At 35.7% G+C, this 14,122-nt stretch overlaps 1 protein-coding gene across 1 annotated transcript in view; it reads right to left on the reverse strand.

Annotated features, from left to right (window-relative positions):
- Positions 1-245: 245 nt before the first annotated feature.
- The window catches only part of LOC111925366 (ATP-binding cassette sub-family A member 13), a 145,263-nt gene continuing 131,386 nt past the window's right edge, over positions 246-14,122 (reverse strand). The window contains exons 36-38 of the mRNA XM_086880899.1: positions 4,544-4,649; positions 3,069-3,206; positions 246-1,611 (exon numbers count right to left, since the gene is read on the reverse strand). Coding sequence (XP_086737025.1) covers positions 1,522-1,611; positions 3,069-3,206; positions 4,544-4,649 — 334 coding nt within the window. The 3' untranslated portion in view covers positions 246-1,521. The remainder of the gene's footprint in view (positions 1,612-3,068; positions 3,207-4,543; positions 4,650-14,122) is intronic.

Genomic DNA, 14,122 nt, shown 5'->3' on the forward strand with positions numbered 1-14,122 from the left:
GCTTGGCAGAGTTCTGATATTATACCAATCCATTCTAATAATAAAGCACTTTCATAAGCTCACTCATTTTGACCCATATGTACATGCAGACAAAAGCCTATAAATCTATAGGGTTTTATTTATTTTTCAAACACTTAATTTAATCTTTTTAGAAATATGCAATGTGAATTCCTGATTTTAAAAAATCATAATGGGCCAAAGCAACATGAACAAATCAAGCCTTAATAAACAGTCTTCTGAGTCAGTTTGCAAAGCCTAAAACACATTTTTTTTTATTTTTTTTTTATTTTTTAAATATCATCATACAGCAGGGAATTATAGCAGCAGCTTTGCAATACGGGACATTTAAAATCAAATTCTTCCATCTCAAAGTGAACTTTTCTGGCCACTGCCCACCCAAAATCATATTGAAGCAATTAACTTCTAAGTCACTGGTTCTACAATTTCAGCTATTTGACACTGTAGTCAATAAAAGTGGCATGAGCTAATTTCACAGGAACGTCAAAGACTTGTTTAAGATGAGGCAGCCACTTACGACACAAAAAAATTCCTACTTGTTTTCTCCAAGCACAATATACAAAGAGTTTTTATTCATTAAATATCACTTATTTTGCACAATTATAGGCTGAAGACTGTGGCCTTGTCTGAAGTATCTAGCATCATAATATATTTACTTAGAAGTTTATTGATCATGGTCCAAATGTTTATTTTATTTTCCTTTAACATTCCCATTAAACAGCATTTTGAAATTCTCTTTGAAGAAAAAGGAAACAAAAAGATGAGAAAAACAAACTAGGTCATTAAAAAGTACTTGAGAATACTTCCAGAAGCAACCCACAGGCTTAGGGGAAAGCTCATTGTCAAGTATGATTTATGAAAACTTGTTAAATTCACTTAAGATAACTGGGAGGCAGACTAGGCTAGTACGCTAATAACCTCTTTAACATAAAGCCTTATGGAATACAGTGCATCCTTTATACAATGAAAAGGTTAATTTAGCTTGTCACAACACAGGACTGAATTAACAGGGAAATTAAAAGGTTCTCAATTTGTGTGATTAAATAAAAATACTGGGTGATAGCCAAGCTATTTCTACCATTCAATTGTTTTTTCTTTTTCTTGCCTTATCAGGTAAAAATCAGATATTAAGTGTGCATGCAAGGAAGTATTATAGCCAAATGAATGCAGAGACACCACAAAAAAAAAAAATCTACTATGCACAGGCAGGTCAGCCTTTTTTTTCTCTCCATTAATTAGGCCATTTGTATTATAAAATTCCAGTTAAATTAAGAAAAAGTTACTTTTTGGCAGATTTTTGGTCTGCATATAATCAGTTCTTGCTTAACCAAGAACTAGTACCCTTTCTTCTGGCCTACAGATGAAAACTCGACTCTGTTTCTACTGTTTGTTTCTTGTATAGAAATTGTCCACAGTTGAAAAGTTATTGCATGTAGCTTGTGTGTACATATATGCAAACACACACACATATATGTTATGTTGAAGCTGTATCCTGTTCTGAGCCTAGACTGGGAAACGATCATGATGGACAACAGAAGATCCTTGTGAAGAACGCCATACTTCTTGTTGCTGTGTCACAAAGTTAATGAATACCTGTAAGACATAATAGAAGTAGGATTTTCAAAACAAAAGTGCTTGAATTCAGACTTTGGGGATATAGGTGAGGGTATTTTTTAGCTGCTCTTCTTAGTTTTTTGGACAAAATAATTAATAACTCATGTTGAGGGAACCCCTCTAAAAACATGTCTTATAAACTCTAGAAGTAATCCCTTTTCCCCACTCCAGCTAAGACAGGGGTTGATAAATGATAAAAATTATGGTAAAATGAGTTACTGAGATATGAAGAATACATTTTACGCGCAAGTCAATGTGAAACAATGGTTTTAATTGTCTTTGAATGACATACCTAAAGAATCTGAGGTGCTTGTTTCTGCCAATAAATATTACAGATTAGGATACAAATATTTCAAGGTGAAAACACACTTCTGATTCAACAACTAATATGCCTCCTTGAATTGGTTTGGGTTTTTTTAAACACTGATCTTACTACGTAAAGGCTTCTTTTATTTTTAATCACACAACTATTTCACAGCAACGCATGTAGAGGGAAAAATGGCTCTCCTTTATTCAAATGATCCTCTTCATATACAAAAAAACTTGGGGTGCATTATAAGTGTGTTTGTTACTGTGAAGAAGTATTTTCCTGTTTAAAACTGACACTCAGTCAAGGAGAGGATGCAGCAGCAGGTGACTGAGGTGATGATGCATCGCCATGAAAAATGGAGAGGAAGTAAACCTGAGTGAAGAATGCCTGAAGAAATAGGATGAAATTATCTGAAATGCAGTCAATCAGTGAATAGATAATTTACAAATAGTTAGTAGACCAGCACAGAAAATAATACTTCTATAATGATTTGCACATGGGAAAAAGAAACCAAGTCACACCATCAATCATAGAAAATTAATATTTTGACTAGATGTGCCTCTCAGTTTGCAGAATGAATAACAAGTAGTTGCAAATGAAGATTCTGTAACACATCACAATCACCCAGAAATCCCATGCTTGCCATCAATGTGTTCTTCTTTTCCTCACAATGGGATTTCAGTCTTTAGCAGTCAGATCTCTTTCATTTGTTTGTGCATTTAAAATTCTCACTGGAAAAAGTTCTGAAAGTCTAAGGTTTGCTATGAGTTAAAGAGAGCAGTTCAGCCTTTTCAAGGACCTTAGTAAGATCCCAGCTTTTGGATTGTGGAGGTGGCGGTTCACAGCCCCACTTTGTCATCCCGCAAAGCTCCAGATTCATCTAAGCACAAATTATGTTTGTGCACATTACAACTACGTGGCTTGATGTGTTGCTTTTACTATGCTCACCTCCAGTGTAAAAGCAGCATGGGACATGAAACACTGTAACCTGAGATGGCCTGGAACTGCTGAGTATTGCACACATTCATATAACCCAGCAAATGATAGAATATTCTACTACATCAATAACTACAATACACAGCACATTTAGACAAAAAGAAGAAAATAAACAAAAAGTATAAAATACCTGCTCTAACGTGGATTGGCTAATGGAGTAGTGTTTGGTTTGGAGAAAAGCTTTGTGATTCTCTAGGACTCTGAATAGCTCTGCTAAACATCCCTGACTTCTTGGTACATGGTATTCGAGCAGGTTAAGATGTTGTCCCTGAAAAAAAGCAAAAAAATTATTAAAACAGATAAAAGTGAATGTACTTTGTGATGAAGCTATGCCTGCTTATAATCAGTCTAACTTCAACAGGCTCTTATTGCAGATTAATATGGAAAATAGCAGCTTTTAAAATAGAACATATTTTGTCTATATTCATAGCACAAAGAGCAATTCATACTGAGAGCACAGATTTTGTGTGTATTCTGAGGTGACAGCTTATTAATCTCATAAAAGATACAAAACTTCAGGGAAATTTTAATTTAACAGACTAGTGCTGTTACAATGCAGTCTGGGAAAAGGCTGAGCATACACAGATACACAGCTGTCTGACCTCAGTATAGACTTCTACACACAAAGAAGTTCATATCTAAGATAGACATTGCTTTCCATGGTTCTTTTCCTAAACACAGTTAAAGTAAAAGCCTTTGAGAGTTTTTATTGAAATTTAATTTCTACAGGTCTTTTATAAGGCTTTGTATTAAAGAATCTCAGTAAAGGCTGGCTTATCAACTCTGAGCCTTATCAGAAAGCAAACAAAGCAAAATACTCATAGTAACTACATTGTAGTCCTACTTCAGGTGAACACAGATTTGAGTTCAACTTCATCAGTAATAAAAGAAAAAGGAAATTTTCAGTCAGAGGAAAGGCCTTTCTATTTACATTGCCTAAATGGCTGTTTGGAGTTGATTCAACCAACATCCTAAGTACAATTTTTATGAACTGCTTAATAGAAAAACAAAAGGGATATTCATACGTACCTTTTCCAAGAAGATCAATATATCCAAACATGTAAATATACAAACATGTGTTGTGACGTGCCTCGAGGAGGCCAAGAGTTAGTTTTAGATAAGCATTGTGAAAGGGGAGGCATGGCTGTGGGCCATGTGTGTCGGTTTTGACCCCCTGTGTTGGGGGATGGGTATGTGAGCCCTGGATGGAGTTGTCCCACCCCAAACCCCTTGTTGGGGGCGGCCCAGGAGTTCTGATTGTATTTGAGTCCCTGGGGGGTTTCTCCCTTGCTGTGTTTCTAGTGGTCCCTGACCCTGAACTCCACCCTCAAAGGTGGAGACCCACAAAAGCTCTGTCCCTCAAAAACTCCTGCTCAGCCTCTGTTTGGGGCTCTCTGTTCTGGATCTGAGTTTGTTCCCATGCTGAATAAATGGTTTCATGAACCAGAAGCCCGTCTCGTTGGTGTTACATGCTGGTTCCCAGAACCCTGCAGCTTCCCTGGACATGATCCTGCAGTTGTGGACTGCAACAAACATGTACATACTATTCTGACCAGTCCCAAATTAATCCTGCCATATACATATAACAACAAGATTTATTTGTACCTTAAACTGTGTTCCAGGGAAATGCAGTTGTAGACAGTCCAAAATCATTCTTCCATAACTTATTTCTTTGCTAAGCCAAACCTTGACAGAATAACCATCTCCAAACCTGGGAATGAGATGCAGAAACATAAATCCATAAAGACACCATGAAGACAAGGAGAACATTTAGTTCAATTGATTTTCCTATGATTATATAAAATATCACACATGCCTACTGCATTATCACTTTGATTTTACTATAATGCTATTGAACAACAGAATTTCAATGAGAAATTTTTTAAATTAATAATAACAGAGACAATAAATATGTTATGCCTAATTTTAGTTACTAGTGTGTTTCACTACTCAATATACCTGAACTTTTGTTAAGTAAACTATGCTTTAATTGCTACATTGCTTTGAGTAGTCAGTATAAAACTACAAAGATTACCAGTCACATATACAGAAAAAAAAAATCCTTCATGTTTTCTAATGAGAAAGATGGGTGCAGCAGAACCTTTCAAATCTGTTAGCAAAGTTGCACCTTCAAAAGCAGATTTCAGCAGTGTGAGTACAATGGTGTTTTAAAGAAACGTAAAGGCAAGTGTAGAGATATTTAGGGAGATGGAAAGTTAACAAATTTTCTTTGGCTCTATGACTATGCAGTCTCTCTCAGAATAATTTAGGAAATTAACTTCTCTTTCTCAACACAAATGTGATAAAATTTAAGTAGAGGCAATGTAACCAACACTATATTTTTTATTAACTTTGCTCACTGCTGATGGTTATTTGGGAAAGTTGCAATAAACCAGCGAATGCTGAAATGATAACCATGTTCTTTTGCACATTTCTTACCAATAGAGGTTATGCTGCACCAGTCCCCAGAGTGGGTGCACAGACAGAGCTCAGCAGAGACATGGGACAAAAAGGGGCTGTGCTGCACCCTTTCCCTCCTTTGCAGCTACATGTCCTCCTTCCTTTGGGTTCTCCTTCTTGGTTAATTGCTAGGGAAAAACACCAACAGGAGCCACATCTGAAAAGCTTTCCACTGCCACTGCTCTTCCCTGTTGCCAGCGAGCAATGGAAAGGCAGAACTGAAAAGGGGACAGGGAGCTTGGGCAATACTGCCCATGTCTCCCCAAAAATGTGTCACTTCCTCTATCTTTCCACTGACTGCCACTCCCACATCCTTCATTCCAGCATAACTCCCTTTTCTTCATTCTCCACTGTGGCAATTACCCATTGTCAAATCCTTTATTCCAGTGGTTTGGTTCCTAGTTATTACCTCGGAAATATGCCCTTGTGCCAAAACCCTCCTCTCTTGTGTCTTTACTGCATACAACTCATGATTCAGGGCAGCAGCTGGCTCAATTGGGTCTGACTGGTGAAGACACATTTTCATGTCATCAAAGCATATCACAGCACACTCTACAATCCTGCCCTATGTCAATACATAAAAAAATGTCTACAGATTATCAATCAAATTGTAAAAAAATATACAAATAACTATTTTCAGATATATGTCCAGTTAAACCAGTGCATGTGTGGTTCCCAGCAAAATATTCCACATATTCCTCACCTATAATAAATATATTGCAATGTAAGGGCTTTAACTTTTCTTTTGCATTGGGTCAGAAACTCTGTTGTTAAAAAGGAACAGTCTGCATTGATTTAAGAGCGCTGCAAGTTTCTACAATAATAAAATAGACTGAAAATTTTGTTCTATTAAGTATTTCATATGAATTCAAAATACAATTTCCAAGATTCTCAAACAAAAATCCTATTTTTTGTTTTATGTAGTACAAAACAGTGGCATCTTCTGCATAAAAATGAAAAGCCGCATTACAGATAAATGACTGTAGGGTCTTTTAGCCTTTGGTTGGTTTGTGGGGGGTTTTGTGGGTTTTTGGGTTTTTTCTTTGGTTGGGTTTATTTCTTTGGTTTGTTTATTTTTTATTGTAGTCAAATACAATCACTTGAAATGGAGTAAGAAACATCCTGATGCAGTGTCCTGTCTGTTGGTTCCTGAAGGATGTTTCATGAACTGGATTGTATTGAGTCCATACAGCAGGGTACCAATACTAGAGAGTGTAGCCTGACAGACAAACAGAGCTGATTCATCAAAGAGGTCCAGAATTAGGTGGAATCCAAAGTGTCTGACAAATTTGCTTTGCACTGATTTTCTAAGTTTTAAACAGATCTCTAATTAAATGCATAGGCTCATCCCTGAAAAAAATACATGTGACAATAAAAGAAAGTTGTTACAAAGATGAATATAGCTAACAAGGGTATTCAATTTAGTTGACAGCTAACCTGAGGCAACATTTTACAAGAGGCCATTGATTTTGATCATGGTTTTTGAATTTCTATACAACAACCATTGAATTACAGTTTGAAAAATGCTGGTTTATGGAGACATTCAACATTCTCATAAAATGAAATTGCTGTCTGCAATGAAGTTTCCAAAGAAAATTAATCAAAGTTCTGATTAGCAAAGACAGATGAGTCTGTGCACCTTTGGTTTAGTACTAAATTGTGAATGCCATAAACATCAGCTTGGCATCAATAAAAAGCTTTAGAAGATTTTCTTCTTTTGGCTAGTTGAGCTATGATGCTTCTATACCTTGATTTTATACTTCATTTTATTGTAAGAGCTCCCCATATAGAGTAAGCTGATCAGCAATAAACATTTCCCCCTGCTATAATCAGCAAGCTTCTTCCAGCAGTGCACTGAGGCAATGGAAACTGACTATTTTGTTCACGCTGTTTCCCTCTCTGATACAGACAATTTATTTAATTCAGGAACCCAAAGTGGGATTCCAGAGAAAAGCACAATCTGATTTGATTAGCAGTGTTAGGATCAAACCTTTAGCACCTGATAGTTCAAGATCTAAAGAGGAAGACATTATCATCAGAATGACCTAAGTTGAGCCAGTAGACTCATTCAGCCATCTGCTGCAAAAGAATCTTCATTTCTTCAAAGCTATCCAACAGGAAATGTATTGTGCATTGCCATGTTTAGCAACACCTGCATTTCTATTTTTGTATAAACAAACACACAAAACCACATATTCTGACATAATAAAATATTTTTCTTCTCTCCTTTCTTTGTTGAACTACTAGTTTATGCTTGACTTTCACCTCATTAGTGGTTCTGGGAGTATAACTTACTGAGTGCTTTTTCTGTTAAAATGCCAACAGGGGACTGAAGCTAAAATATAAATTCCTAAATTGACTGTAAAATTATTAACTTGACTATTTAACAACAGCATCAGCTGCAGAAGCAGGAGCTTTACAAGAACCACAAGAACTCCACACTTTTAATTTACATAGGTCCTTAAGGTATCTGAGAACTCAGATAACAAGGGAGCAAAAGGAACATAAAAAGGTAGCAAGGAATGGAAATATTTCCATAGTAGGAATTACTAAATAAGTGAAAACTTTTCATCTTGAAAGAAAGATGACAAGATGGTCAAAAGGTTTTTTTAGAGAGCCCAGAATCATGACTAAGCAATGAAAATAAGAAATAATTCTTCACTCATATGTTTCTCATGTAAGAGCAGGAGACATAAAGTTAAATTTTAGGAAAATAAATGCCAAGTCTTCCTTACACTACGTAGAGAAACTGTACAACTCATTGACATGGGATGTACTAGATGTCAGAACTTGACCTGAGTTGAGTAAGAGACCAGAAAAATTCATGGTGGGGATCCACTAAAATCACTTCTGATTTAAGAGGCCTCTAAAAAAGAAACTGCTGAAGGTGGTTGAGTATTGTGGTAAAGTAACTTCCTGTGCTTATCTTGTTCCTGAACTTTTCCCTCTTGACTGGTTTCAGAGAGAGAATACTGTGCTAGCAGGTGTTGATCTGACCTCAGGCTTCATTTGGTATAAATATCACCAAGAGGAGGTCAGCTTGGGTAAATCACCCAAATGGTTCCTCAGTTCTCAGAAGGGTTTTGCAGCCCCACAGCCACACTGCCAGAAGTACAAAAATAGTTTATGTAAGTCAACTTCAGATATATGTCTACACAAGTTCCAGTCACACATTGAAATAAAGTGCAACCAAATCTATACTGATGAGGAAGCTCCCTTGATGCTTTTCTGATCCTCTTTTAACCTTGAAAATGGAAGTGGATTTAGTGGCCCAAAGGCTGAAAATTCTCATGACTATCAAGGAGAGGAGCTGCCAATTGGGGCATAGTAGCTTCTCAATGTTCACTTCTGCCCATTCCTTGGAGGTCCTTGTTCATAGGTTTGAATGGGGAGAAAAGTCCTTGTTAAAATACAGCTGAGCCTGCATTTGGTAACAAGGACTCCCTAAAGGAATTAACCCAATGGATTTTCTTAAGTTTGACCCATGAAAACCTATTTTATGTGAAGGGTGAAAAAGAAAGTACACTCTCAGCAAACTTCTATTTTCTTTAAAAAAAAAATCAATGTTTTCATTTAAAAGCCTCAATAGTTTTCTTGTCTACAAATGAACAAAACAAAATTTTGAAACCACTGTTTAAGTTACAGCATGTCCAGAATAAACAGCTCATCAGATCACACTCTTCCCAAAGCTTATTTACCAACTCTTCTCTACCCCAGTAAAATTTGCTGAATGTAACCTCAGGAAATGAAGAATATAGACCCTTTTCCTAAACTTTGAGGAATAAGAAAAGCATCTAATCACCCGTGTGCTTTTCCCCACCCCAATTAAAGAGTACATTTCCTAGAGAATGTTGTGCTGTATTTATATATATATACACACATCAGAGTATTACAGCTCACAGAAAATTTACTGATGGAAATATAAAGTACGTACTTTGTGTATGCACTAGTTTGATCAAAGGATTACTGCAAAATTACATTATTGGATAAAAAAAAATAGAACATTGGCACTTAATGTCTGCAAGGAACTGCATCTTTTAGAATATATGCCATAAATCAAAGAGAGGGAATAATATTCTACTGTGCTGTTTATCTCTCTGCTTTGGTTTACATTCATTTGGAGGCAGATATGGTTCTACTTTCCCTAAGTGAATAGAATCATGGAATCATTTAAGCTAAAATAGGCCTCATCTAGGGAAGATAACTTAGTTATACCAGTATAATTGCTGAAGCATGGGATACACATCCAGGTCATTCCTCTCACAGCTTTAGACACATATACAATTTACAAACAGAACAAATCTTGAGCAACATTGAAAATAAAACACTTTGAAAAGCATTGGAAAAAAATAAAATAAAATTTAAATGAAATTATTAAAACAAATTAATCACAGTTTAAGATAACTTTAAATCACACAATGTATTTAATTATTTCGTCTATTAAAAAAACAAGCAAAATCAATACCAAGAAAGAAAAAAACCATTAATTTTTTAAATACTTGTATTTTTTAAAAAATGGTTAAATCAAATGCAAATACCCTGTCACTTGTAAAATGAGATCTCCTTCTGCATTATTCAGAGCCTCAGCATTGTTGAACAGATAAACTTGATTAGATGCAAACAGACATAAATAAATCATAAAATATCTTCTCCATGTACTATTCATAGAGTTTGTTTCATCATTTTTAAGTGATTATGACTTTTTCCAGGATAATAATAGAAACATAAAAGCGGTTATTAAAATGATGACTAACACTCGTTCAGGTATATTGAACATACACTGTTTGTTCACACACACTCAGGCTTTCATATCAAACCATCTAAAGCTAATTTCTGTATTCAATAATATAATTGTCACAATAGCGACAGTCCCAGATTATGAGCAGTGCAGGTTAGAATTTTGCCTTGCTCTCTGTGCACTTGTAAATTCTTAGGTGTGATTTCCAAATACATGGTGAAGCCCTAAAAATTCTTGTTAATTGTTTATATATGTGCACACACAAAATCTTTCCATATTTGAACTTTTTTATCTGCACATATTGGCAAGTATCAGGGATTTTTTATTCTTGTATTATTTATATATTTTATTCCCAGAGAAACAGGAGTACAATTGTTGTAATTCTGTGTAAAGCTGATGGCACAGTCTATAAAGAACCCAAACTCTCTCCTCAAAGCACCTTCTGTGATTCAACAGTGAAAAAGGCAGAAGTAACATTATCATAATGTTGTTATGACTGGGTTTGTGTGTACTGTTTTTTAATAACATAATCACTATATTACACACTAAAATATCAATTAAAAGACCTTATCAACACCTAAAGGTCAAATCTCAAGCTAAAAAGTGTTTAATGGAGAAAAAATGTAAAACTAAAATTTAAACCACAGCCATGTTTTCTTTATGTAGTAAACTTCAATTACATCATCACACAGCACCTTGTCATTAAAGCCCAACTGGGAATGCCTTACAAGATACATTGGATGTACCTGCTTAGAGAAGTAGCTTTATTTACTGCAGTACCTAGAAAATGTTGCAAATTAGACAGCAAATTGATGAGAAAAGGGAAGAAAAAGTGAAGAAAGTGCTTCACAGTTCTGGAATGCCACAGGGAACTAAATCTTACCCCTTCATCCTCATACACCTGCCATGGTCTGTGATCACTCAGACCACATCTTTCTTTACTGCTTTCCTGGCTTGTTAAGGACCCACCTGGAGATGAAGCACTCCAGTTGGCAGGAGGAATTCACAGTGCCTTCTGGAACACCCAGAGCTACAGCTGAAGTTAACAGGAGTTTTGCTTTGAATGCAATGTTGAACAAATGTAAAATATTTAGTCATAAACTGCTCAGACGGACTACCCAAACCCTTTTAGCTGTAGCATCAGTCTTTGGTTACTTCTCTATAAAACAAGAATAATTATTTCAAATCAAGTTTCCCAGAGTGCTGTGGAAAACAAAGATGTTGATGTTTGTGAAGCCCTGATCCAATAAATGCTGATAATACTATATTTAAGGACAGGTTTGAAAAACTCCTAGTAAAAAACATACTAGGGAAAGAGGAGAATATGAAATTTTAATTAGCTTCTGCTGATTTAATTATTCATTTAGAGACACAATGCAGCATCCTGTGGAAAACATAGAAAAAAAGACCAAAAAAAAAGACAGAAAAATAAAAAAGCAGCTTAATGCACATGCACAGTAGGGCTGAATAAACATTGAACAAAGTTTTAGGAGAGTCAAAAGATACTGTTTATTTATGAACTCTCAATCTGTGGGGTTTTTAAGTTTAAAGAGCTCTTTTCTTCAAACTTTCCTCTGGAAAGGTAAACTAATAGCTATATTACATGATTACACGTCCACTGCCTTAATACATTTTCATGTACAAAAGGAAGGCTTTTTTTGGTCAAGTAGAATGAAATTTATATTAATTTTTATATTTTATAGCATGTAAGAAACTTATTGCTAGTATGTCAGTTAATACCACTGTCCATCAAAGACTGAAATATTGATGAGAACTTTAATTTTAATCCTGTCTTTTCCATTTAAGAAATCTACATGCGTAGGCTTGAGGAAAGCAATAAAATATTCTCAATCAACCTTTAGGAAAAAAACGTAAAGTATAAATACCTTTAAATCGAATATTTTCAATTCTAACCCAGCTATAGCAAATAGCAAATAGCAAATGAATTAATTGCTGGGTAATTTAATAAAATTGCTTGATAAAATTTGAGCAATGTCTTGATGTCCAGCACTTGACAGATTGGTATGGGTTTTTTTGATATGAGTAGTCCATCCAAATGGCCCTAGAATGAAGGATAATATTCAAAATATTGTTCCCAGAGAATTGGCCAGCTGTACCTCACATGAAAACATTTCTGTGAATTTTCAAAAAAAAGCATTAAGTATAATGGAGAATACTGAAGAGAGCATTTAAATATAATCCATTCTCAGTTTAGAGTAATTGACTCTGTTGGTAGGAGTTGTCTGAAATTAGGCTTTAATGGGCACAACTGTTAACACATAAATCTCAGACAATGTACATCTAGAACTAAGATGCCAACTTCTTGAAAATTTGCCTTCAGTGTGTCCTTCTACCTAATAAATTTCTTGATATTGTTCATAAATTTGCCACCTACAATAAAAAGTCCTTCTAAAGAAATTTAACCCTTACTATTCTGCTGATAAACAGCTGCAGGTACTTTGAATCTGTTTAAACTTACATAAATAATATAGTCAAGGTTCAACAGAAGCCCAAACATCAACATTTGTACTGAGAAGACATTTTTGGATGACATTTCCTAACAGGCTTGCAGGAGGGCTGGAAAAATGGAACAAGTCTCACACATAAGAAGCAGCATCACTTTTTATATCCCTATGAAGGAATTAATGTTTCACATCATCATCTTCCTGGAGTTCACCCACACCCTTCATAGAAGAAGGTTGTTCTGCCATCTAACAAAGCTGTAGTCAGTCAGAGATTATGATCTTCCACATCTGACAAGGGCTGAAAGTGTAGCCAGAGAGAAGGAGCTGAATCCTTGAACTTCCGACCACAGGGAAGAAGGAAATCTATCAGGGCCCCAAGGAAGTCCCATTAAACCTTCACCATATATCCATCAAAAAGGTAATCATAATCTGAATTCTATAGGCTGGAATGGTACTAAAGAATAAACAAATGAAACCATTTTGAGGACTTCAATTAAGACAAACATAATTCAACAAGCAGGGAAGAAATAATGCCATTTTAGGATATGCACCTGTTGTGGTGTGTTTTTATATACATGGTTTAGTCTGTTACCCCCCTGTTTTGTTGGTTTATTCCCTGTTGTATCCTCCTCCACTATACCATCAATCATTGTATCCCAACCCCTTCTTTCAGTATCTTCCTTATCAATCTTGTAAACCCAAACCATTTTTCCCAAACCTTTTATGTTCTCCCTCCCATTGACTTGTCAATCCCAGTTTGTACCTACCCCTTACTCTGGAACCTTCCCTGTCAATCACCTGATATTTGATGTTCCATTGGATTATGTAAACTGTTTCTTCCCCCCAGGCTTTTCCATTGGTCCACACATTATGAACCCTGCCTTGAACTCCTCCCCTAAGTCTTCTCTATTGGTTAAAGGTTTGTATCTTCCCCTAAGACCTCCCCTGTATATAAGTCCACATGCATGTTGTTTTTCATTCCTGGAACTTCCCAGGAAGAGTTTTAGAAAACCACAGGGAAGACCTCTCTGTTGTGCTTGCTCCTACCCTCGACGCTTGACAGCCTGTGCCATAGAGCATAAACCCTACAGTTGTATCCCAGACTGTGTTGCTTTCTGGGAACAGCTGACTCTAGGCCGGGAGCTGGCTGGGGAAAGTCTGGCAGCACGTCGAGTGCCTACATTTAGAAGAGGAAAGAATTCTTGAGGCATACTAATAGAATCATGTGTAACGTCAAGATTTCTCTCCTTGCAGTATTCAAAGCCAAATCAGGACATTTGTTAATTTTAAAATACTTGTTGAGTTTGATTTGTAGAAACAAATTGAAAACAGAATAAATGATGTCAAGAACTGCTTATAAGTAAGTGCAATTTTTAAAAAATCAAGCTGTAAAATCTAAATCTAACAGAGAAACCATGATAATCTAGAGCTATCACCCCATTAATTTATTTTAGTATTATTCTTCCTTATTATGAATGTGTATATTGTTAGACTGATTAATTCACACAGCACAAAAAACAC

The sequence above is a fragment of the Cyanistes caeruleus genome, chromosome 1 (assembly GCF_971803275.1).
Source record: "Cyanistes caeruleus chromosome 1, bCyaCae1.hap1.1, whole genome shotgun sequence".
NCBI lineage: Eukaryota > Metazoa > Chordata > Aves > Passeriformes > Paridae > Cyanistes > Cyanistes caeruleus.